Source organism: Geotrypetes seraphini, chromosome 5 (assembly GCF_902459505.1).
Source record: "Geotrypetes seraphini chromosome 5, aGeoSer1.1, whole genome shotgun sequence".
Taxonomy (NCBI): Eukaryota; Metazoa; Chordata; class Amphibia; order Gymnophiona; family Dermophiidae; genus Geotrypetes; species Geotrypetes seraphini.
This window is the reverse complement of record NC_047088.1, coordinates 92,735,322-92,760,626: the sequence shown is the minus strand read 5'-3', so window position 1 is coordinate 92,760,626 and position 25,305 is coordinate 92,735,322. Positions and strand designations below refer to the sequence as shown.

The 25,305-nt window shown below is 41.8% G+C and overlaps 1 protein-coding gene across 3 annotated transcripts in view; it reads left to right on the top strand.

The window, feature by feature from the left end:
- The first annotated feature begins 218 nt into the window (after positions 1 to 218).
- Positions 219 to 25,305, top strand: part of LOC117361562 (chymotrypsin inhibitor-like) — a 40,765-nt gene continuing 15,678 nt past the window's right edge. The window contains exons 1-5 of one of the 3 annotated variants that reach the window (XM_033947079.1): positions 219 to 286; positions 946 to 1,069; positions 1,906 to 1,934; positions 8,082 to 8,132; positions 20,024 to 20,056. In XM_033947079.1, coding sequence (XP_033802970.1) covers positions 956 to 1,069; positions 1,906 to 1,934; positions 8,082 to 8,132; positions 20,024 to 20,056 — 227 coding nt within the window. In that variant the 5' untranslated portion in view covers positions 219 to 286; positions 946 to 955. Of the gene's footprint in view, positions 287 to 945; positions 1,070 to 1,905; positions 1,935 to 5,697; positions 5,869 to 8,081; positions 8,133 to 20,023; positions 20,057 to 25,305 lie in introns of those variants that run through there. The other 2 variants (XM_033947078.1, XM_033947077.1) reach the window with 2 other exon arrangements.

Below are 25,305 nucleotides of genomic sequence, written 5' to 3'. Positions count from 1 at the left end.
ACTTTTTTCATTGGCAAATTTAATTGTTATTGAATCGCAAGAAGACTGAAAAACTACAAGAGGATCTTGTGAGACTGTGAGAGTGGGCAACAAAATGGCAGATGACCTTTAATGTGAGCAAGTGCAAAGTGATGTATGTGGCAAAGAGGAACCCAAACTAATGGGCAGACTGGATGGACCGTTCAAGTCTTTATCTGTCGTCATTTGCTATGTTACAGTAAGCTACATGATGCTAGATTTTCAAAGAAAAGGATCTGCATTGGCACTCCCCCAACCCCGCAGTCTGGTAAGTCTCTCCTTCCCCTCCCCCAACCTATGATCTGGTACCTTCCTCCCTCTCTCTCATCTTCCTCTCCTGCTAAACCAAGTGAGGCACTGGCTCAAGGCACTAATAATAACAGGTGCCAAAATCCCAATTCAGCATCTATCCCTCTAGAAATTTGAAGGTAGATAGATAGATTTTGGCATCCTTTATCACTAGTGCCCTGGTTCATAGGTTGAGCCAGCCCTGGCAACGACCATGGGGAGAAAACAGCAATAGCTATAGATTAGAAAGGTTATAGGTTAAGGTTATATGATTTGTATTATTGCTGAATATTAAGTGATATATTTAATGTTAAAATGTTTTAACTTACTGTCACACTTATTATAAGTTTGAAAATGAACAAAGATTAAAAAAAAAAAGAAAAGTGTTTCTGAAAATCTCCCACACAGTAACCATAAGTGAAAATAAGTAACAGATACAAAAATGTCACCAGTAAGCAGTGTTGCCAGTTGGGTGGTTTTCCCGCCCAATTGGGCTAAATTTTAAAACCCATGGCGGGAAATAAAGGGCTTGGGCGGGTTTTGGGGCTTCTTTTCAAACCCTAATGGGCTATTTTGGGTGAGTGATTGTTCCAGACCTCTTACAGGGTAATTGCTGATTTTTTTTTTTCATTGGTTCAGCTGCAGCACAATGGGCCAATCACAAACGACCTTAGGAACTCTGAGGTCATCTGCAGTTTTTCAGCTGGGGCACAATGAACCAATCACAAACGAATGGCACTGGAACAGCCACGGCCAGGTGAAGGTGAGAAGTGGGAAACATATACATCAACTTTAGTTTTTTTCTGCACCTGCTTGGAGGAAGGGAGGGGATGAGGAATGTATGGTTGCAGATGAGGTATCGGTGCCATGGAGATACAGCTCATCCCTGGCCTCTGCTCCCCTGAGTCGCTTTCGTATCTCAACTAGCAGTATGGAGGGGGAATGAGGGATGGATTTGAATCAGAAATATGAACTAAAAAGAGAGACTATAGGAACACAAAATATATAGGGAGATATTGTCTGGGGGGAGTGGAGGCAGGAGGAATAGGACACTGCTGCCGCTGACATTCAGGAGGGGGGACTTTGGGGGTTCTCAGGAGGGACTGCTAGTCATCTTCACATGGGGGGGCGGGACGGGTTCCCTGCCGCAGCCATTAAACTGATCGCGGCAGGGAGATTCCCTTGCTGTGATCAGCTCAGCATCAACCCGATCCTCTAACTGGCGCCTGTGACATGGACACCAGTTAGAGAATTATGGTGGTTAGACAGGCTTAGACGATTCTATATAGGATGCCCGTGTGTGATTCTCTGAAGCCGCTTAGGTGGCTTCTGAGACTGGGCATCCTATAGAGAATCCAGCCCGTTATGTCCAGAAGTTTGAAGAGCTTTTAATTTGGGGATGGACTTTTACGTTAAGTGCTTGTTTTTATTGTGTTTTTCCTGAATGTTTTGTATTTGAGTTTTCGTCTTTTGTACACTATTATGGACTGTTTGGGATGTGTGCAGTGCCGGCTCAGATGATGGAGCTTTCCCCTGTCCCGGTCAGCTGTACTGGCAGACAAGGAGAGCAAGGGCTGATTTTTTTTTTTTTTTTGACAGGGCAGGCAAGAGGAGGAGCAAGCACCAAGGTAGAGTTCCTGTCCCCTTTTACCCGCAATTTTCCGCACAAATAGCATGCATATAATTTCTATGCTATTGAATTAAGCATCGCTGGTAAAATAAAAATCACTCCCACCATGGTAGGGGAGCTTTGTGTATCTGGCCCTAAGAAGGTCATCATGCCGCTGTACCGGGCCATGGTACGCCCTCACCAAGAATACTGCATCCAGCACTGGTCGCCGTACATGAAGAAGGACACGGTACTACTCGAAAGGGTCCAGGGAAGAGCGACTAAAATGGTAAAGAGGCTAGAGGAGTTGCCATAGAGCGACAGATTAGAGAAACTGAGCCTCTTCACCCTTGAAAAGAGGAGACTGAGAGGGGACATGATAGAAACATGTATGATACTGAAGGGAATAGACTTAGTAGATAAAGACAGGTTGTTCACCCTCTCCAAGGTAGGGAGAACAAAAGGGCACTCTCTAAAGTTAAAAGGGGATAGATTCCGTACAAACGTAAGGAAGTTCTTCTTCACCCAGAGAGTGATGGAAAACTGGAACGCTCTTCCGGAGGCTGTTATAGGGGAAAATGCCCTTCAGGGATTCAAGATAAAGTTAGACAAGTACCTGCTGAACTGGAGCGTACGCAGGTAGGGTTGGTCTCAGTTAGGGCACTGGTCTTTACATAACGTAACATAACATAACATAACTTTATTCTTCTATACCGCCATAAACAATTTCTAGGCGGTTTACACAAAAGAAGGCTGGTCAATCAGCGAAATACAATACAAATAATTAAAATACAATAAGTTTCTTAAATATGTTCTATGTAAAATTTTGTTAACAGTAATATCCACATTTAGGAAATGAATTTATCGGACAACACTGACTTAATTACTTTTTGAAATGCACCATAAGACAGCATAACTCCACCAATACAATTACCCCACCAGGACTGCTGCTTACTTGCTTGAATGCAAGAGTCCTATGCAAAAAAGTCTTGTATCTGCAGCCAGTAATTTTTGGATAAGCAAATAGATTGGAATTCCTAGTTTTCCTCGTTGGGCTGTATAATACGAAATGAGATAAAAGGTAAGTTGGAGTAAATCCCCAAACTAGGTTAAAACAGATGCAAGAGAATTTGAATAGTACTCGTGCCTCCACCGGGAGCCAATGTAACAGTCGGTAGTAAGGACTAATATGGTCATTTGACCTAGGGGCCGGCGCGGGAGCGGACTACTAGGCGCGATGCACCACTAGTCTGACCCAGCAGCGACAATTCTTATGTTCTTATACCACTGATATTCCTGGTAAGTGATGGAAGATCACCTGACTTTTCAGTGTTAGGTGGGAGGTGATGCATTGCCTAATGCTGGTGACAGCAGAAGGGCTGGCAATGGCAGTCAGGGGTGATGTGTTTAGTGTGTTATGATCACACTAAACACATCACCGCTGGGGGTGGGATCAGGATTTGATCCAGGGGTTTGTGGTGTTATGCCACATGCTAGGTTTTTTTGTTATGGGTTTGTTTTTGGTTTTTTTTGGGGGGGAGCCACAGCCTAAACTGCCTTGAAACAAAAATGTATAAAAATAAAATAGAAAAAAAACTAGAAATGACAGGTCTGCATATCCCTAGTTTTCAATTTTCTTCTTAGCTCCAGAATAACATATACTGTCATCTTTCCTTTGGAATTCCACAAGGAACAATTCTTGAATGGACACTTTAATTTTTCCTATCTCTACTACTATCAAGCAGATTCTGGGCCTTGACTACATACTTGCTAAAGATAATCAAATTATCTTCTACACAGATCAATCTACTCCTGAACTGCCTGGATACTGTATTGTGATGGATTTCCCAGGAGATAAGTCAATCAAAACTTATCTCTTTGACAAATATCTCTGACTCCAGCCCTCCTTGTAACTCTACTTTTAATTATGCCTTGTACCTCCCACCTTCATGCACCTCCCACCTACCTGCCTTCTCCCTACCTGCACCTCCCACCTACCTGCACCCGACTTCCTAAGCCACGCCGATTGACTTGTCTATAACCTCTTTATCTCCTTCTTGCCTGCTCCTGACTCGCTAAGTTATATTGATTGATTGACTTATTTGTAAATTTCGCTGTAGATGTACAGTCTCTTGTCATGAAAACCGCTCTGAACTATTCTGGTACTGCGGTATACAAAAATAAAGTTATTATTATTATTATTATTAATATTAAAATCAACTCCATCAACTCATAAGTGATAAGGATTTCAAGTTGTCCTTCTCTGCTCATTTTTTTAAAAATGAAAAAAAAGCTGGCAGAAGCCCTGACAGCAGTGACAGGAAGCTGCTTCTCCTGTCACTACTGTCAGGGCTCTGTCCCGACTCAATCACTCACTGAGCGATTGAGTTGGAAGTTTGCAAGCAAATGATTTACACCTAATAGTGAATCAATCGCTGTTGGAAAATCAGCCAAAGAATCGGTCAACAGCTGAATATCGCACCTAGAAAGACGAGTCAGGTCTCACAGATGAGGACAGCAATGCAAACAGAATAGAATAAAAATAGGGGAGTCGTGTGAGACAAAAGATGTTACGTATTCAGTGATGGGTAATCCAAGATATTCTTTATTAATAGACAACACAGTGTGGAATGATGGACTCAAAGAAATCAAGCAAACAGATAGAGATTTTGAGCAAGGGAGTGAAAGAAAATGCGACTTACCAAAATGTGGTGTAAACGTTTTTAGAGATTAGTTTTTAAGGTGCTCTGAATAGGAATGCCTTAATCTATAGAAACACAATGTAATCAATTTCTATATTGAGACCATTTGGGGAAATACTCTAAAGTTCAAAAATGACTTTATGTTCTTCCTGTAATAAAATGGCATCTGTATCTCCACATTTTGGTAAGACGCATTTTCTTTCACTTCCATGCTCAAAATCTCTATCTGATTGCTTAATTTCTTTGAGTTCATCAGTCTTTTTATAAAGAATATCTTGGATTACCCATCACTGAATATCACACCAAACTACATAAGGGATAGTCAGCTGCACATAACCAGATATTCAATGCCAGTGCCCAGATGTAACCCAGCATTGAAAATCCAGGCATGGCAGTGGCCAACAAAAATGCTGACAACGGCCAGCTGAATATTTACCACTCTGGTTTTACTTCATAAAGCACTTCACACTTGAATCCCAACTTGTCTATTTACCCCATGTCACTCTTAATTATGCTACCCACACTCAAAAAAATATCATTGAAATAATCATATCATCCCTTTTCTCTCATTACAATGATACTACTGCACAGCATATTTCTTGTTTTTGACCCATTTGGGTTGTGGCTCTTCTCCCCCGCTGGCTCAGCTGATCGCGGTTCCAGTGCCAGCTCAGCTAATCAAGGGCAGGGGTAGAAGCTGTTTGGGCCTTTTTTTAAAAGCTAATATATGGGAGCAGCTGTTGTATATCTGTTGTGTATGTGTGTGCCCTGTGCATAGGTGTGGGACTTAGCACAACAGCTACTGGCAGTTCCATACCTGCTGGAAAATTTTGCCCCGTAACAGGGGGGGCATTCCCTTTTGTGCATCACAAGGAGAGCTCATCTAAATACTAATGAGCTCCTTGTAATGCATTTGCATGAGGTTCTCAGTGACTGCTACCAGGATCGGTGCCAGCCCCCAAGAACCCTTTTGAGCATCGGAGGCTGACTTTAAAGTATCTTACTGGCACAGAAAATTTTTGAGAATCTGGCTCTGAGTCAGAATAATTCTTTCAAGATCACTGTTGCCATAAAGGAAATAGAACTCTAATTATATTGGTTGCTCATCAGCAACACCTTCTGAGCTCCTAGCTATAAATCCTCAGAACTTTTGGAAGCTCTCAATTGCGACTCAGCTTGTGAAGAAGTTATCTTCAGAGGCTGAAGAGAGGACACTGTTGTCTTTGATTTCTGCAGCTATTTAAGGATCAGGTAAAAGTCTTCCTGTACATCTGCTTGCATGATTTTTTTCAGAGACGTTTTTCCTGTACTATAGATTGCACTTTGAAATACTGAACTATATTTGCCTCTTTTAAATTGATACATGCAAACTAACTTGCAGGCTTTTGCAATTTTCTCGCACCAAAATGAAAACCGGCCTGTAAGTGAAAATGTGAAAGTTCCTGTACTGATGCCTATAATATTCCAGAACTCCTTCAAATTAGCACCACGATACTTTGAGAAAATATTGTATCTCTAATAGTTACCCTGGGTCACAGGTGCTCTTGCAAGTCAGATTTAACCCAGACAAAATACAAAAAAGACTTACTATTTCCCATCAGCAGAGCAGTGATCAAGTTTCAAGTTCATTAAAAGTTTGTTGTACACGCAATATCAAATACTTCAATGCGTATGACAATTTAAAATTAGTAGACAAAAATAAAACAATTTATACAAATAAACATGCAATGTATGTATACAAGTAATTAGCGATACAAAAGGGAAGAGGGGTGAACTACAACCTTTGAAGAAAGTAAGAGTATATTTAGGGCATAAAACAACATCAGTACAGTAGACAGCTGGACTTTTTCCAGAATGTAATACATTTTAATTAAAGTGCCACGCATTAGGGGTGTTGTGCTGCTGAACACCTCCACTCCCTCAGCAATGCATGCAACATTGTGATAAACTGCAAACAGATGAAGAGCTTTGCTAAAGGAAGGTGGTTTTTAACAAGTTAGAAACTATACACTGGCTACTTAGCACAAATTAGGTGTATTCCTATGGCACAGTTGATATCAAGGTTGACAGGGATGGATGGGAGGGAGGAAGAGATACATAGGAGGTGTAGGGGAAGAAGGAAGGAGATTTTGGATTCAGGAGCAGAATGGAGTGATAGAGAGAAATGCCTGGCAATAGAAGTGAGGGAAAAGAGTGGGAGAAATGCTGGACCATGGGGAAGGGTGCAGGAGGGAAGAGAGAGGGAGATGTTAGGCTACAAGTGTATGAAGGGGGCAAATGCTGGGTTATAAGGGTAGATGAAAGAAGATGCCAAGAATGGTAGAATCCTGAGGAGAAGGAGAAGGTGGTGAGTAAACAGATGAGAGGACAGATATTACAGAGGGTAGAAATATGGTAATGGGGGCACGTTGAAGATGAAAGGGAAAAGAGGGCTAAGGAAGGAATGAGAAAGGGAATGAAAGAAAAGATGGAAATTAGATAGGTAGCTGAAAAGTGAAAAAGAGGCAGAAAAGAGCTAAAAAAGGAATGATCAATATGTCAGAGGCAGGTGTACTGAGGAAATAGACAGGAGACAGGAGAAAAGACAAATGGATAGTAGCTGCTGAAAGGAGAAATAGCAGAGAAAAGGAAGCAGAAAAGAGAAAGTGGAACCAATATGATGGAAAAATAAAAATATCCAAACAAAGGTAGAAGAAAAGCATTTCATTTTAAATGTTTTTAATGAAATATGTATAGTAATTAGCAAAAATATTGTTGAAATTTTAACAAATAAACTTGCAGAATTTGCTATTTTTCCCTCCCTTTTTACAAAACCGCGATAGCAGTTTTAACGCAGGTTGGCACGCTGAATGCTTTGTGCTGCTTCTGACACTCATAGAGTTTCTATGAGCGTCGGGATCAGTGCAGAGCATTCAGCTCTGGTTTGTGTCTTATTCATGATTGAAAAAAGCTTAGCCAAAATGTCTTTATTTTGTCCTTCAGTGTTTTCATTTTTTCCCATCATTGCAGAAAAAACATCTATATTTTGGTGCCACTCATGTCTGGCCCAAACCACATCCCATGAAATCTGGACACATTGGAGAAAAACAACTGAAATCAGAGGTTGCAAATTGCTACTTGGAAATTTTGGAGAGTAAAATGTCCATGTGCCATGCCACCTTGTGATGTTTTTCTATTTTGAAAATGTGCCCTGTGATATCCTAATTTGCCAAAAGCTGAGCATTGCCAAGGGTGTGCTCTGCTGGAAACCATGTTCAAAAGCCACCAGAAAGTTTTAATCTTTTCCAATTTTCTCTCTTGACTTCCTTCCTCTCCCCTCGCTTCCCTCAGATTCCATGTCTCTCCCATTTCCCTCTTCACTTTCATTTTTTGTACCCTTTCTCCTGCCTGTTTCTGTTTTCCAGCCTTCTCTAAATGGAATGCCTTTATGTTGTTTAACCCTAGAATTCTGAATTTGTTTTCAGAAGGGAAGCTCACGATGAAAATCTCTGCTGCCTTCCTTTTCCTTGTCTTGGGTGAGTAGTCACTTACACTAGAGCAGAGATAAGGAGGTTATTTAAAAATGTATATTTACAGTAACATTACCTGAGGAAGGGACTTAGCAGTCCTGATGAAGCGTATCTTTAAACATTTGTTAGTTTTAAAAGTGCAGAGATTGTTGACTGCAAGGAAGCCTAGAATGGGAAAAGGCTACATCACATATGATTGATTACTTGCTCCTAAATAAAATGATATACAAACAAAAGCAAAGAGAAGGCAGCTTGCCCTGGGCACGCATTTGTGGACCCCCTAAAACAAATCCCTATATACTCTTTTTTTCTCTCTCCAGCCTATCTATAGAGTCTCTTTCATACTTTCCCTTTCCCTTCTCTCTGGAATCTTTGTTCATAACTTTCTGCCTGACCCTTCTCTAGAGCAGGTTGCACGGTAGCATGATATCTATGAAAGTATATGTTTTGAATGGAGTGGCCTAGTGGTTAGAGTAGTGGACTGAGAACAAGGGAGGTTGGGTAGGTCACTTTCATCCCCCTTGCCTTTGGTGAGATTTAAAGGTATGAAACCACGTTTTAGCCAGGTCATAGTTATACGAATTGACACATGCAGGTCACTGTGTCTCAAGTTTTAGCATTATTTTATCATAGAAAGTGTCAACGTAGAGCCTGTTCTAAAATACAGGAGAAATGGACATTTATGTGCTTGGTGTGTACAGCACAAACATCCATTTTAGAAAAATAAATGTTTATAATAATTGACAGTTTGGAAGCCAACTTGTAACCAGTTGAGTTGTACAATGGTAACATAATCAGTTATGTGTTTGAACAAATCAGTTAATTTTACAACCTTTAAAACATAATCGGGTATAATCCAAACGCTATCACAGTATCCAGTTTATCTTGCAAGTATGGCACTTGGGGGGCTGGGAGGGTGAAATAAAATCCACTGGGAGATTAAGAGGGAGACATCCCATCCCCAATCCCTCTAGTAGAGTGTTGTTCAGTAGCAGCTGTTTATAAAACCCTAAACATGCTTAGCAGTGGTGTATTCAGACTTGTAATATTGGATGGGCCCACAGATAAAACAGGTAAGCCTTCCAAAATTCACCACCCTTTATACTGTGTCTCTATCCCTCTCCTCTGCCCTGGATTTATACCCTGATGGTTGTGGCCCAGCAACTTCTACTGGTCTATCACAATATCTCCTGCGGCGGCAGTGACACACATCCATTGTTTGCATGGTCTCACAGGCTCTCTCTGCTGTATTCCACCAGAAAGGAAAGAGGAAGTGATGTCAGTAAGGACGACACACAGTAGAGCGAAGACTGAAGAGCTAATGAAGGCAGTAAATGTGCATTGTTGCTACTGCTCTTGAAAATCCTTAGGTAGATTGTATGTGCATGGGGGCGGGGGGGCAGGAGTTGGGTTCAAATGTATCCGGGAGTGGGAAAGAGGAGAGTGAAGTGTCTGCAGCTGAACATTTTTGATTGGCCAGACAGAGTGGGCCTGATCCCACCTATAGTTATTCCACTGGGGCCTGGCATCAGGTGTAACTCCCAATGTCAATTCTTTAGGAAATAGATGTTTATTCCCCTTCTGAAATGAGGAATAAATTTCTATGAGCCTGCCATATCCTTGTCCCACCCAAACGATGCCCCCTTGCCATTTGCAAACACTTGGGTTTGAGACATACTTATCCCAGCTTTGTTAAATGGGTACTTAAATATTTATACATAATAAATATTTAAGTACTGGTTTCTGCATGTATCAAAAGTGAATAAGGCTTGTAAATTCAGGACAAATGAGTCAGAGGTATAAATATAGGAAGATATACACCCTTGCTATCCTTTCGCCTGCTCAATTCTGCCTCAATGACTCCTCCCACTGGCTGCCAGATTCCCACGGCATCTTGTTCCTATACCTTTGCACTTCACTTCTCAACTTTCCTTTGGCTTCTAAATATCTAGTCACCCTATTCCAAAACTTTTTGTTAGTTGAACTGCTTTCCACTTTCTAAGCAGACATTTGTAGCTCAACTGAGATACAGCCGAAACCCTGGAGGAGGTCTAAATATTCCTTCCCACATGTGGATTGCAAAAACAAATGTGAGGGAGGTGTGGTTCATCTCATGACCCAATTCACTATCTCCAGTACAATGAAGCGTCTTGCCCAGAAGCGTCTGGTTCCTTCTCTTTCCTCCTTCTGCCCTTCTTCCTCCCCAATAATTTCTTTAGAGGAGTTTTTACATAGTAATATAGTAAATGTTAGCAGATAAAGAGTCACACGGGTCCATCCAGTCTGCCCAACATGGTGGCCAGAATTTGAACCTTGTTATTGCAGAGCTTTCTTTTTCCTTTTCCCCCTTCTGCTCTTATCAGATTTTAATATCCCTCTAACTTCAGTAGCCCTGACTCCCTTACAGATCTACTGCAGAATTGATGTTATTTTTATAAACCGCTGTGCCTTGCTCCGTCAGTTAATGGCAGTATATCAAATTCTAAATAAATAAATAAAAGTTTACTGGATTTAGTATAATGTTATTGTTATGCATTTTGTATTTGTAATTTAATTTTTAACTTGTTTTCATAATTTGAGAACAACTTAGGAATCTGTATTAGGTAATATATCAAATTTAATAACTTGAAAAACTTGAAGCCAGGAATACAGTGGAAGGGGGTCCTCTCTACCAGAACCTCCCCCTCATGATAACAGGGATGAAACCAGGCTGCTGGCACTAATGTTTAAAAAGGAGATAGAGCAGCTTTTAAACTGAGATTGAGGGGAAAAGCCCACAGACACCCAGGAGCAGATGATTCAATGTGAAGTTTCCTTGAAAGATAATATTGAAACAGGATATTTAGGGAGTCCCAACCGAGAGGTTTCAATAATAGTGAAAGAAAGCCAGGAGTGTTTAAGAGGACGGCAGACTAGTAAAGGGCTCTATTATCCCTGTTATCATCTTAGTTGCCAGTAGGTACAAGGAAAAAACACAATTAGAAGTGTCTATATACTGTGGTAGGGCAGGAGTCAGCCAACTTTCTAGAGAGCCACGGTTTCCGCCACAGGCACTAGGATGAGCGCAACTTGGAGTGGCCTATTGGATATGGCAGGTGGTTGTAAATAACTTGGCTCTGAGCCCAGTCAGAATTGTTCAACACCATTTATTTGCCTGGTTGGAGGTGCAACAGGTATTCCTTTTAGCCACCCAGAAATCGAAGATTATGTCCAACACAAAACCTTTAAACAACTTATTCCTTCTATTGAAAAAACCAACAGGTCCAAAAATATTCCAGTGTCCATAGCAACATTTAGTTATGTGCACTGGCCACCTTCATACAGCCAAGCTCTCCTCTGAATGTATACCTTAATCACTTAGGCCATCTAGTGCAGTATTACTCATAACTGAAATCTTACATTTAGTACATTACTCACAATATCTTTCCCATGGCATGTCTTCCTCATTCAACCAACCAGTGGTGTAGTAACGGTAGAAACATAGAAACATAAAAGATGACGGCAGATAAGGGCCATAGCCCATCAGGTCTGCCCACTCTACTGACCCACCCCCAAGTCTACTATCCTAGGGATCCCTCTCCTGGTGACAGGTTCCCTTGGCTTAACCTGGGCATCTCATTTGCTCTTAAATTCTTGCATGCTGTTTGCCTCGATCACCTGCACCGGGAGCTTGTTGCAAGAATCAACCACTCTCTCGGTTAAGAAATATTTCCTGTTGTCGCCATGAAATTTCCCGCCCCTGAGTTTGAGCGGATGCCCTCTTGTGGTTAAGGGTCCTTTGAGAAAGAGAATCTCTTCTTCCATCTCGATACGGTTCGTAATATACTTAAACGTCTCGATCATGTCTCCTCTCTCCCTACATTCCTTGAGTGAGTACAGAGAGGTGGTGCCTTCCCTGTGCCCCCTGCGCCCTCCTCTCTGCTTCCCTGCCCCTTCCATGTGCTCCCCCGTTCCTTCCTACCCCCTTCACTCATGCTCTCCCTCCCACCCATACCTCTAAATCTTTGCAGCATGAGTGGCTTCTGCAGTGCCAGTGTTGGATTTCCCTCTGTTGTCACTTCCTGGCCCCGTGACCCAGAAGTGATTCAGAGGGGAGCCAGGCTGGCGCGAGCAATAATCAGTAGTTGCTCGCACTAGTGAAGATATACTCAGAGGGTGGGGGAGAGGCATGGTGCGAGTGTGGCGTACATAATTTGCCTGAGATATCAGGAGAGGAAACAGACTCCATAGATTCCTCTCTGGCAGAAACTTCTCTAAACATCCTAATTCACTCTTTAGTTATCTAGTGTTTAGATTATGGTGATGCACATTATAAGGGAATGACAAAGGAAGAAATTAGGCATCTTCAAATAGTCCAAAATGCAGCCATCAAAATCATTTTCAATGCAAAAAATTTGATCACGTCACCTCCCTTCTGATTAAAGCACACTGGCTACCTTTTTTTTTTTTTTTTTTTAATCTTTATTAAGTTTTTAAGGCTAATAAAAAGTGCAGAACATTTGGTATACAATAACAATCAGATTAAGAACTTATAATCAATCATTAACAATACAAAAAGAATAAATCCCACCCCTCCCTTCCAATACCTTCATTCAAAACATAGAAGATACAAAATATCCCTCCCCTGCCACCTTCCCACCCTTCCATGGACATATGTGAATTTGTTAAAAAATAAAAAGATAATAGACAGGAGATCCAAGATGGCGACATACTAAGTTGTCTGAACTACATCCCCCTTGGAAGCTCCTTCAATTTAACTTTCTTTGCTGCCTTATTACCTGTTTCGGGTAATGCCGAAGAGGAGGGGACGAAGCACTGCTAGAGCTCTTAGCGTTCTGGAACGGCCATCTTCGGCAATATTGAAGAGCTAATGAGGAGATTGCAGGGCATGCCATTGTCATTGGGGAACTTCCCGCAGGAGACTTACAGTGGAGACCAGACTGCAGCGATCTCCATGGGATTAGAAACATCTTTGAGCCCCGATGTCAGAGCACCTGCCCCGGAGGCTAGGGAGAACGAGAAGGGGATTGTGCTGTCGGACTCTTTGCCGATGCAAAGGAATCTGAACAGGGAGATTGAGGAAGAAGCGGTAGGGGACGAACAAGCCCAGCAGGTCGTTCGACGAGCCACGCTGCCAGTGGGTGAGCTAATTTAATTAAATTCACATTATTCCCAAATTGAGAAGCTCCAGGAAGTAACACTAGACTCTTTATGGGACCTTGTAGCCAATTTGGCAAGATCTATAAACCCACAGTTACAACAACTGGAAGGGAAACTTAATATTCAAGAAATTCAGATTAAAAATTTAAAGACTGAAGTAGAGGATTCTAAAACATCTGTACAGACTGTCCACTAAGAATTAAAAACCTCCAAGCAAATCACTGAGACATTAATTAAGGACAATATTAATTTGAGAAGGAAGGTGGAGTCAATGGAGAACTTTTCTTGAAATAATAATCTTAGCCTGATTAATTTCCCTAGGGCTTCAATGATAGCTCCTAGGGAAATGTTGAAACGTTACATGTTGGAAGTATTGTAGGTTCCTGAGGAGTGAGTACCTCCATTTACACAGGTTTATTACCTTCCAAATGTGGCACAAGACCGACAACAGGAATTGGGACATGATTCAATTAATATATCAAATCTGTTGGAACTATCTGATAAAGAATTGGTGACTCCAGCAACTTTACTTCTAACGGTAGCTCTCGCACCAGATAAAAACTGGTTGCTGAGACTTTTCTCTAAAATAATTTTTAGTCCTTAAAATACAGATGTTCCCAGATTTGGCTAAAGATACACAGAGAAGGAGACGTCAGTTCTTATTAATGAAACCTGGTGTTACAGCCTTGGGGGCGACATTTTACTTGCGTCATCCATGTAAATGTATAATTCATTACCGATCTCATAAATTTGTTTTCTTTGAGCCGTCCCAACTGACAACTGATTATTATTTCTCTCAATGTCACACTTGGAGAAAGATGAGATCTGAATGCTTTGTTAAAGGAAAGGGTGTCCTAGTCTCACCCAACTAGTTTATTGCTTGTGTAAATGTAATTTTCTTTAATACTCGCTTACTATCCATTTTTGATCATTTTTGAGGACTTGAGTAGAAATTTAAGCTTATATTTGATTTCTTTAATAATGTAATTCTTATTTTATTATTTCTTGCTGAATTTCCTTTGTGTATAAGTGAAAAATGCTTGATTTATAATGAAACTCAATAAATATATAATAACAAAAAAAAGATAATAGACAATTATAATGAAGTAACAAAAGATGTCAACGGATCCCAAACTAATTTGAATAATTTATTATGCCCCATCATGTCAATGTTTAGCTTCTCATACTTATAGCATAAGCATAGATTCGACCACCAAAAAGTAAAACTAAGGCGATCCCAATTTTTCCAATTACGAGTAACCATTTGCATGACTATCCCAATCATTATAAGGAAAAGCTGGCACTTATATCAATCCAATGAGGGTTTAATATGCAAAATCGTACCACATATGACTACAACATATGTCAAAGGAATCGAGGACTCCAGTATGATATTAATATGTCTCCATATCGACCTCCAAAAAGTAAGTATCAACATGCAATAGAATAACAGATGGTCCACTGACCCAATTGCAAGATGACAGTGCCAGCATCTATTAGATTTAGAACTATCTAACTTCTGCAAGCGAATTGGGGCCAAGAAAGTTCTATGTAACAAAAAAAAAACATGTTTGATTCATAGATGCTGACACTACATCTTGGAACTCCTTGAGTTCCGATACCACCCAAAAATTTAAACTATCCTTCCCCTCGCTAAAAGGTATCCTCTATGCCGGAAGATTAGGGAAATCTCTCTTCTTCAGAATCACAGGGCTTTGGAATAACCTTTCTGCTCCTTCCAACTGTTCTGAAAGCATCTAAAAACTAGGCTATTCACAAAAATGTAATGCTCTCTTCCCCCCTATACTCAACCTCCAACCCCATTACGCTATTCCTTCCTTATATTAAGCTTTTGTAAACTGTGCCGAGCTCTATAATTATGGAGAGGATGCGGTATATAACTTAAGGTTTAGTTTAGTTTAGTTTTAGGTTTCTTATTCAAAAAGTCAGATATTAATTTATACCACTTGGCTGCCTGATGCCCTAGCAAATCTGTCTGGAAGCATAGGCCTATTGAACACCGCATCACTTACAAAATCATGTTGCTGACATTCAAACCCAGAAAAGCAGGGCATCTGGAATTTATTAATAGACTTCTGATACCTTACTCTCAGCGCACTCTTCGATCTTCCAAACAAAATTTGCTTGCAATCCCTTCCTTAAGACATATTAATACGATGAGGAATAATATATTTTCTGTTACTGCCCCCTCGCTCTGGAACTCAGCCCCAAACTACTTAAGAAAGATCACTACAATTGATAAGTTCACATCCAGTCTAAAAACCTTTCTTTTTAAAGATGTTTTTGACGTATGACTGTCCTTTTAAGGATATTTTAACCCAATGTTAGTCCATGTTTTCTGGGTGATCCCTCTGTTCCTACGCCCTTTTGTTTTCTCCTTATTTGTTCTTTCCTATCCAAGCGATTGGAATTTGTCTCTTTTCCTTTTGTGCCAGTCTGTCCAAGTTAGTCCTGTATGTCTTGTTATTTTATGTTTTTATGTTTCTTTGAATTTTCTTTAGTTGCAGGTTGTTTACCCTTCTATTTTAACCTTATGTAAAACCACTTTGAACTGTGATAAGCCTTCACATGCTGAGGAAAGTGAGATCCTGCTTCCATCAAAAACACTTTGTCATCCTTGTACAATCCATCATCCTTTCCAGACTGGACTACTGCAACTCTATCTACTTAATCCTAACAAAGAAAAGACTTCAGCAGATTCAGCTTATCTTCGCAAAAAGTAAATTTGACCATGTCTCACCCCAACTGTCCAAGCTTCACTGGCTTTCAGTAATCTCCAGGGTCCACTTTAAATGCGCCTGTCTAACTTTCAAGATCCTACACGGCATCCTTCTTCCCTTTATTCCACTTTCTTGGAATTCCTCAAATCCTAATACCACCAGACCATCCAAAAATTAAAACTATCCTTCCCCTCATTAAAAGGCATATCCCATGCAGGAAAACTAGGGACATCCCTCCCCTTCAGAATCACTGAGCTCTGGAATAACCTTACCTCCCCACTTCGGAATCTGAGCTTTTTCCAACTTTTCCGTAAACATCTGAAAACTAGTTCTATTCTCAAAAATGTAATACTAAGCCCTTCTAAACATTCTTTATACTAATGCCTATAACCCTTCATTTGAGTTCCTTTTCTATCCCTGCTCCTGTAAACCGTGCCGAGCTCTACTATTGTGACGAGGATGCGGTATACAAACCTAAGGTTTAGTTTAGTTTAAGGCGGGATAACAAATTTAAATAAACTTGATTTTTAATAAACTTTCTCCTCTGAACAGGAGAGCATGTAGGTCCCTTGGACTTCCTTAGGATAGACCCTTTCCTGCACTGGGTCTTTAATAGCTTGGGGCTGCCATGGATTTAAATTACCCCTAGCTTCTTTAGGCATTCTATCTTGGTTTCCTTGGGGCAGCAATAGGTCCTCTCCTTGCGTCCCATTTGTTCGTCAGGGTGTCTTGTGCAGCTCTCGCTCCTCATAGTCTCTGCTTGCTTAATTAACCCACCAGGTGTGGCTAATTTCCTACCAGGTTGGGGCGCCTGCTGACTGCACCCTCTCTGAGGAGCAACCTAATGTACTCTGTGCTGACCCCTTTTCTCTGCCCCACCCTCATTCTTAACCCTATCTGGGATAGAAAGCATTACTTGGGGCTTATGCTGTAAGCCAGCAGCCTCCTCATAAAAGGATGAATAGGAATGGCTAGTGGAAATCCTGTTCTTGCCTGGCTGACCTGCACTGGAAGAGTAGCCTAGTGGTTAGAGTAGTGGACTGAGAACAAGAGGTTGGGCAAGTCACTTTCATCCCCATTGCCTTTGGTGAGATTTACAGGCTGATCTTCCCTTCCTAGAGACCTCTGAGACTTGCTATGGGCTTGCAAGATCTGGCTATTTTCTTGGTGACAGGGACTGTTTCCAGAGAGACCTGTTGTAAGCCAGGATTTTCCCTGTCACAATACAAATGCTAGAAGCCCAAAATATAAAATAGGAGAGTTAGAGTATATAACACTGAATGATGAGGTAGATGATGCTTTATATAGAATTAAATAGAAATAAAACAAAATAAAAACAATAAAGATAATACCTTTTTTATTGGAATATAACAGGGCTATATTCACTAAGCCCACCGATCGTGTGCTGACCCGATTTTCATCCGATTCGATTCACTAACCTCGTGGCCGATCATCCTCCGATCCAATCCGATCCACACATGCAAATGAGGGGAAACAACATGCAAAGTACCTTGGCCTCGATTCAATAACCAAAATCAGGAACACCGACTGGACTGGCCAATCAACAAAGAAGCGACTGCTGGGGATCAGCCATTCACGTCCTTTCCTGCTCTCTGCCCTGATGCTCCTGCTCTGCCATCCCGACTCTCCTGCTTTCCAGCCCTGAATCTTCTGCTCTGCCGCCCTTCCCTGCAGTGTGAGCTCGTGATTTAACCTGCTTTAAACCTATGGGTTAAAACCACAGGCTGGCGAGTAAAAAAGTAAAAAAATAAAAAGCAAACACGGACAGCAAATGCATGCGCAGATCTCCTTCAGGCAAAGAAAATGGTCTGGGAATGTGTCGGGATCGCTCTTCAGCAATCCATTCGGTCGGTGGGGAGTGTTCCTCCAATTGCCCCCATTTGAATAAGGACCTGTTGTGGATCAGTCAGCCTACCACGGATCACACACGTATTGGACACGATCAGGCAGGTTAGTGAATCTAGCCCTTAGTCAATTTTTGCTAAGCTTTCGAAGTTAACCCTTCTTCAGATCAGAAATAAGCAAATGTTGATAACTGCCAGTATATATAAGTGAAACATCAAAGCATTTCAGTGATAGTCCCACTGTAGGAGGGAGGTGTGGGTGAGAGACAGAAAAACATGGGTAAGTGAAAAGAAGGAGACAAAGTCATAAAACTTTATGGTCTGTAATGTGATAGGAAGCCAAGGTCTTTATTGGGTCCTATTTGGTGGATGTCAAAATATTTTATCATTCCTGCATTGTTTTAAAATTTCCTTTTAGTATTCTCACCATAAAATCAATGATGCAATGTTCTGGTTTGTTGAAGTGTTGCCCACAGAGGTGATATCCTAGTTGGCTTTGTAAATTAATCCTAGTTTTTAGCATCTGGCTTGTTTCCCCCATGTAGCACCTTTCATTACACTCTTTGGAAGAAATATAAGGTGTGGCTATTGCTTTCAAGTGAAGACTTTACAGAATATTGTTATGTTCAATGCTTTGATTTCTACATTTTATAAAACTGTTATAAACTCCCTTGTAAGAGGGTATACAAGATTAACTCTCTCCTTTACTAATGCGTAGTGCAGATTTTAGTGCCGGCAGCAGCGTTAACTGCTCCAACGCTCATATTCTTATGAGCATCAGAGCAGTTACTGCTGCTGCCGACGCTAAAACCCGCGCTACACGTTAGTAAAGGATGGGGTAAGCTCACATTCGAACTTCTTTTCCCCCCAGTTAGAGGTTGTAAACTGAAAAAACACCATGAACACCTCTCACATCAAGCAGCATTATGGGGCAAAGATCTAGAACAATTGCTTTCGCCCACTACTTATGAGGAATTCAGGAAACGCCTAAAAACATACCTATTCCTGAAGTATCTAGACAACTGACTCGTACATCGCTTTCTCCTCAATAACGGTTTCTTGACTTATTTATCACTTTCTTCACCTCTCTTAAGTTCAATCAATTTGTACCTTTGTTTAATCTTTTGTAAACCGCATAGAACTTCACAGTATTGCGGTATATAAACTGTTGTTATTATTATTATTACTATTAATTAAATAGATTAAATGTACATATTTCACAAAAATATTTAAGGTGGTTACAACACCAGAAGATTGTGCGGAACCGCACAAGGACTTAGCCAGACTGGAGAAGTGGTCGTCAACATGATAAATTAAATTTAATGTGGACAAGTACAAAATGATCAACTAGGGAAAACCAATTCTATTTATATGATTGTTAGGTTCAGTATTAGGAGTCACCACCCAGGAAAAGGATCTCTGAGTCAATAAGGACAGTACATTGAAATCCTCAACTCAATGTGTAGTAGCAATCAAGACAAGGAATAAAACAGGGGAAACAAAACCACAAACTCAAATGTATAGGATATAGAGTGGAATTGTATTAATCAGAATGATATCCACACATAAAAAAAGTCCTTTAGCTCATCTGATGGTCAAAATAACTTTATTCATCCAGTAACTCAATGACTCGACATGTACATGTTTCGGTCAAACAGGCCTGCCTCAAGAGTCTTTAGAGTCTTCAAAGTAATGTCAGCTGAAATGATAGACAAATGTGTAGTCTCTCATGTCAACGTCATTGAGTTACTGGATGAATAAAGTTATTTGGATCATCAGATGAGCTAAAGCACATTTTTCTGTGTGGACATCATTCTGATTAGTACAATTCTACTCTTTATCCCGTAGCAATCAATACAACACAAAACGTTAGGTGTTAGTTGGAAAATGAAGACTATCATAACACCTCTATATAGATTTCCAGTGTGACTATTTTAATTAATGTGTGCAGTTCTGGTCATCCTATCTGAAAAAGGATATAGCACAATGGGAAATGGTTCAGGAAACAACATTCTGATGAAGAAAGGCTAAACAAGTTAAAATTAAATTTAATGAGTTCTCACTTCTGTTGTACGATCAATGTCCATACATTCAACTTTAATATGATATTCTGATAACTTTATCTTTTCAGCATTGCTGTTGGAATCAGGATTGCCACAACCAGGTAAGGAGCTCTGAGGCCTCTTTACTAACTTGCAGTAAAATTTTGCAGTTATTGTGCAATAATTGCCAGAATGAACTTCCAAATGAGAGCATTTCTAGCAGTTTTCCATTTTGTATGCAGAGACATATCTTTTAAACATAAAACATAAAAATCCATTTCTAATCCGCATTACCTTTAAGTTATTTGCGGTTTACAAAAGATTAGCTAGGAATACACTGTAGATGAAAGTTAGAAACTAGGTACCCAGGAACTTTGAGAATAAGTAAGTCTTCAGTTGTCTCCTAAAATGTAAATATGAGACAGACATCGATAGCAAAGGTTTTAACTCCTTGTCCCAAAATTGCAGTCTGATATGAAACCATCCGATTGTAATATCTTTTCAATTTACAACCTTTCACCAATGGAAAAATCAGAAGAGCTTTAGAACATCAAGAGAATTTTGGGTAATGAAACAGAATAATTCAATCAAGTATTTTTTGAAACTTATCTTTTAGTGATTTTCCAATCACATAAGAATATAATCTCAGTTGCCAAAGGCAGTTAAACATGGTGAAATTATATCTTACCTGATAATTTCCTTTCATATACTCAGGCCATGCCTGAACAAGTGGGTGTTATCCCCCTCCTATCTGCAGATGGAGGTAGAGAAAACTGATCTTTTCCAGTAAATAACATAGTAAATGATGGCAGATAAAGACCTGAATAGACTACCCAGTATGTTCAACAGTTACACTCATTATAAAAATTCATGCTTAAATTGAATTATCTTTTTTTCTTTGTGTGCTATTCCGTAGAAGTCCACCTGGAACTACTGGAGTTACTGTCATTGGGTTTCAACTGAAGAATTGAAGAGAAAAGGAGCTCCTGGTGAATGCTGTGTGTGTGAGAGAACATTTTAATAGGAGAGGAGTGAAATTTGAAAGTCAGAATAAATAAATTGATGAGTGTGTGGGAAAGAATAATTGATAGTGTAGTTTTGAGATGTTTTTATTTTGAATTTCTGGAAGAAAACTGAGCCACAGCTAGCTGCACGCCAGGCACCACTCCTACACACCAAGGGACAATAGCAGCAAGGAAAAAGAAATGGAGGCTGCAGGAACCCAGCGGAGCTACCCAGTATACTGCACCGAGTGTCATATGTATGACTACCTCCCCTCCGGGAGGCAGGCGTACATTTGCGGTCAATACCAGGAACTGGATAGCCTGAGGAAGGAGGTCGGGAGACTGCAGGTCAGGGTCCAGGAGCTGGAGGGAATCCGCACCATAGAGGAACTGTGCTGGACAACTGAGGATACCACCAGAGAGAGCCACATTACGGAGCAAGTTAGAGAGCTCGAGAAATTCATCGAGGAGGCCTGCAGGATGGTGGAGACACAGGACCACCAGCAAATCAGAAGGGAAACAACAGTTTGAGGTCAGAATCCACCAGATGCCATGGGAGTAGGACCTTGCGGAGGATCTGGACAGGCAGAGGAGGTGGAGACCAAACAGAACCCGGAGGAAGAATTAGAGGACCGCGCCACTGATACAGACCTGAGACCAGAGAAACAACTGAGGAAGGGGAAATCTGAAATCATAGTGGGAGACTCAATCCTGAGAGAAATGGACAGTCACATAGCAGGAGGGAGAGAGGACCGACTAGTGACATGTCTCCCGGGGGCAAGAACGAAGGACGTCATCGACAGAATTGAGAGAATCCAGGAAGGAGCTGAGACGGAGGAGACAGCAGTAATAATCCACGTTTGAACCAACGACGTCAGCAGGAGGAACTACAACAGGACTACACTAACTGAGCAGTTCAAGATCCTGGGGAGGAAACTGAAGCTGAGGACAAGGAAAATAGCCTTCTCAGAGATCCTGCCAGTACTGAGGGCAGATGCAAGGTGGCAGACCAAGCTGCAAGCAATAAACGGTTGGCTGAGGAGATGGTGCGAAGAGGAGGGTTTCCACTATGTACGGAACTGGACAACTTTTTGGAGGAAGAACAAGTTCTACAGGAGGGACGGACTGCACCTGAGCACGGCTGGGACAAGGATGCTGGCACGCAACGTCCAGAGCGGCATAGACTTGGCTTTAAACTGAGGAAAGGGGGAAAGCCGATAGTCGATCTGACCTCGACACATCGGACCAAAGTATCAAACAAGGAGAATCGTAAAAGAGGGCTTGGGACTGAGTGGAAACTTTTGAAAATAGGACCCAAGGACGCAATGCAGGGGCCCAAAGCACAAATGAACCTAGCAAGCAGAACTAAGAGAGAACAACAGGAGCCAGAGGGGCATTCAAACATGGGGAAGCAGGCTGAGGGCAACATAGACACACCGCAGGATGAGGATGAACGAAACAAGGCTCGGGGGCTGGCAACCCATGAGGGGGTCGGCAGAAGCGCCAAATCACGTGGAGAACCAGCGAGGAAGGCAAACAACAGGGACTTAAATTACCTATACACTAATGCTAGGAGCCTAAGAGCCAAAATGGGAGAGCTGGAAGTCATAGCCAGTAAAAAGGACCTGGACATAATTGGAGTCACAGAAACATGGTGGACTGATGACAACAAATGGGATGTGGTCATACCAGGGTACAAACTCTATAGGAGAGACAGGACACATAAGAAGGGTGGAGGAATAGTGATATATATAAAGGACTCCATTCCTTCAACCAGGATAGAAACAACAGTAAGGGCGGACGGCTTGGAATCACAATGGGTTAAGCCACAAGGGGGAACTGGAGCAGACATCAAATTGGGACTGTACTATCGCCCACCTGGACAACCGGAAACAATCGACCAGGACCTGGAGGCTGAATTGAGAAAGGTATGCAAAAGTGGAAGTGTGGTGGTGATGGGGGACTTCAACTACCCTGGGATAGATTGGAGTTTTGGACACTCAAACTGCACGAGGGAGGCCAAATTCCTGGAGGCTATGAGGGACTGTTTCATGGAACAGCTGGTTACAGAATTAACATGGGGAGATGCCACTCTTGACCTAATCCTCAATGGGCTAGGGGGACCCGCAGAGGAGGTGGCGGTACTATCACCACTAGGAAACAGCGATCACAACATGATCCAGTGCAAGCTAGAAAGTGGATCATCAAAGGTGATAAGAACCACAACGACAGCACTCATTTTCAGAAAAGGAAATTACGATGCCATGAGGAAAATGGTGGGAAAGAAACTCAGTGGCAACTCAGGGAAGATGGAGACCGTAGAAAAAGCCTGGTCCCTACTCAAAGGCATGGTGCACGAGGCACAGAACCTGTACGTCCCCAGGTTCAGGAAAGGGTGCAAAAAGAATCGAACAAAAAACCCAGTGTGCATAGCAAATGCAGTGAAAAAGGCGATAAGTGACAAGAAAGCATCATTCAGAAAATGGAAGAAGGACCAAACAAAGGACAATCAGAAGGAGCACAAAAGACACCAAAGAAAATGTCACCGAGTGGTTAGGAAAGCAAAAAGAGAATATGAGGAGAGACTGGCGGGGGAAGCAACAAACTTCAAATCATTCTTCAGGTACGTAAAGGGGAAGCAACCGGCCAGGGAAGAAGTGGGACCATTGGATGATGGAGACAAGAAGGGAGTGGTAAAGGAGAAAAAAGAGATAGCTGACAGGTTAAATAAGTTCTTCTCATCTATGTTCACGAGAGAGGACACATCCAATATTCCAGAACCCGAGGAGATCATAAATGGGGATCAGGATGAAAAGCTGGTCCAACTAGAGGTAAGACAAGAGGATGTCCTCCGACAGATAGACAGACTAAAGAGCGACAAATCACTGGGTCCGGACGGCATCCACCCAAGGGTACTCAAAGAGCTAAGGAACGAAATAGCGGAACCACTTCACCAAATATGTAACCTATCCTTAAAAACTGGGGAGATACCGGAGGACTGGAAAATAGTAAATGTTACGCCCATCTTTAAGAAGGGTTCAAGGGGTGACCTAGGAAACTACAGGCCGATGAGCTTGACCTCGGTTCCGGGAAAGATGATGGAAGCACTGGTTAAGGACAGCATCTGTGAACACATAGAAAACAATGGACAGCTGAAGGTGAGCCAGCACGGCTTCTGCAAGGGAAGGTCGTGCCTCACAAACTTACTGTACTTCTTTGAGGGAATAAACAGCCAGATGGATAAAGGGGAATCCATAGACATCATTTACCTTGACTTCCAAAAAAGCCTTCGACAATGTACCCCACGAACGGCTGCTTAAGAAGCTGTGGAACCACGGGGTGCAAGGGGATGTCCACCGATGGATCAAAAACTGACTGGCAGGCAGGAAACAGAAAGTTGGAGTAAAGGGCCATTACTCAGACTGGCTATGGGTCACGAGCGGAGTTCCGCAGGGGTCGGTGCTGGGACCGCTTCTGTTCAATATATTTATTAACGACCTGGAGGCAGGAACAAAATGTGAGGTTATAAAATTTGCGGATGACACCAAACTCTGCAGCAGGGTTAGAACCGCGGTAGACTGCGAGGATCTGTAAAAGGACCTAACGATACTGGAAGAGTGGGCAAAAAAGTGGCAAATGAGTTTTAACATAGAAAAATGCAAGGAAAAAGAACCCGATGTTCAGCTACAAAATGGGGGGATCACTGCTAGGGGTAAGTAACCTTGACAAAGACCTGGGGGTGATGGTAGACACAACATTGAAGGCGTTGGCACAAAGCGCGACAGCCTCAAGGAAAGCAAACAAAATGTTGGGCATCATAAAGAAGGGAATCACGGCCAGGACGAAGGAAGTCATCATGCCACTGTATCGTGCAATGGTGCGCCCGCATCTGGAGTACTGTATCCAGTACTGGTCGCCGTATCTCAAGAAGGATATGGCAATACTAGAGGGAGTCCAGAGAAGAATGACTAAACTTATAAAGGGTATGGAAAACTTCTCATATGCTGACAGATTGAAAAAGCTGGGGCTATTCTCCCTGGAAAAGCAGAGACTTAGAGGAGACATGATAGAAATCTTCAAAATCCTGAAGGGCATAGAAAAGGTAGACAGGGACAGATTCTTCACACTGTGGGGAACCACAAGTACAAGGGGGCACTCAGAGAAATTAAGAGGTGGCAGGCTTAGAACAAACGCTAGGAAGTTCTTTTTTACCCAGAGGGTGGTGGACACATGGAACGCGCTTCCGGAGGCCGTGATAGGCCAGAGCACGTTACAGGGCTTCAAAGAAGGTTTGGATAGGTTCCTAGAGGATAAGGGGATTGAGGGGTACAGATAGGAGTTGAGGTAGGTTATAGGAATAGTCAGGG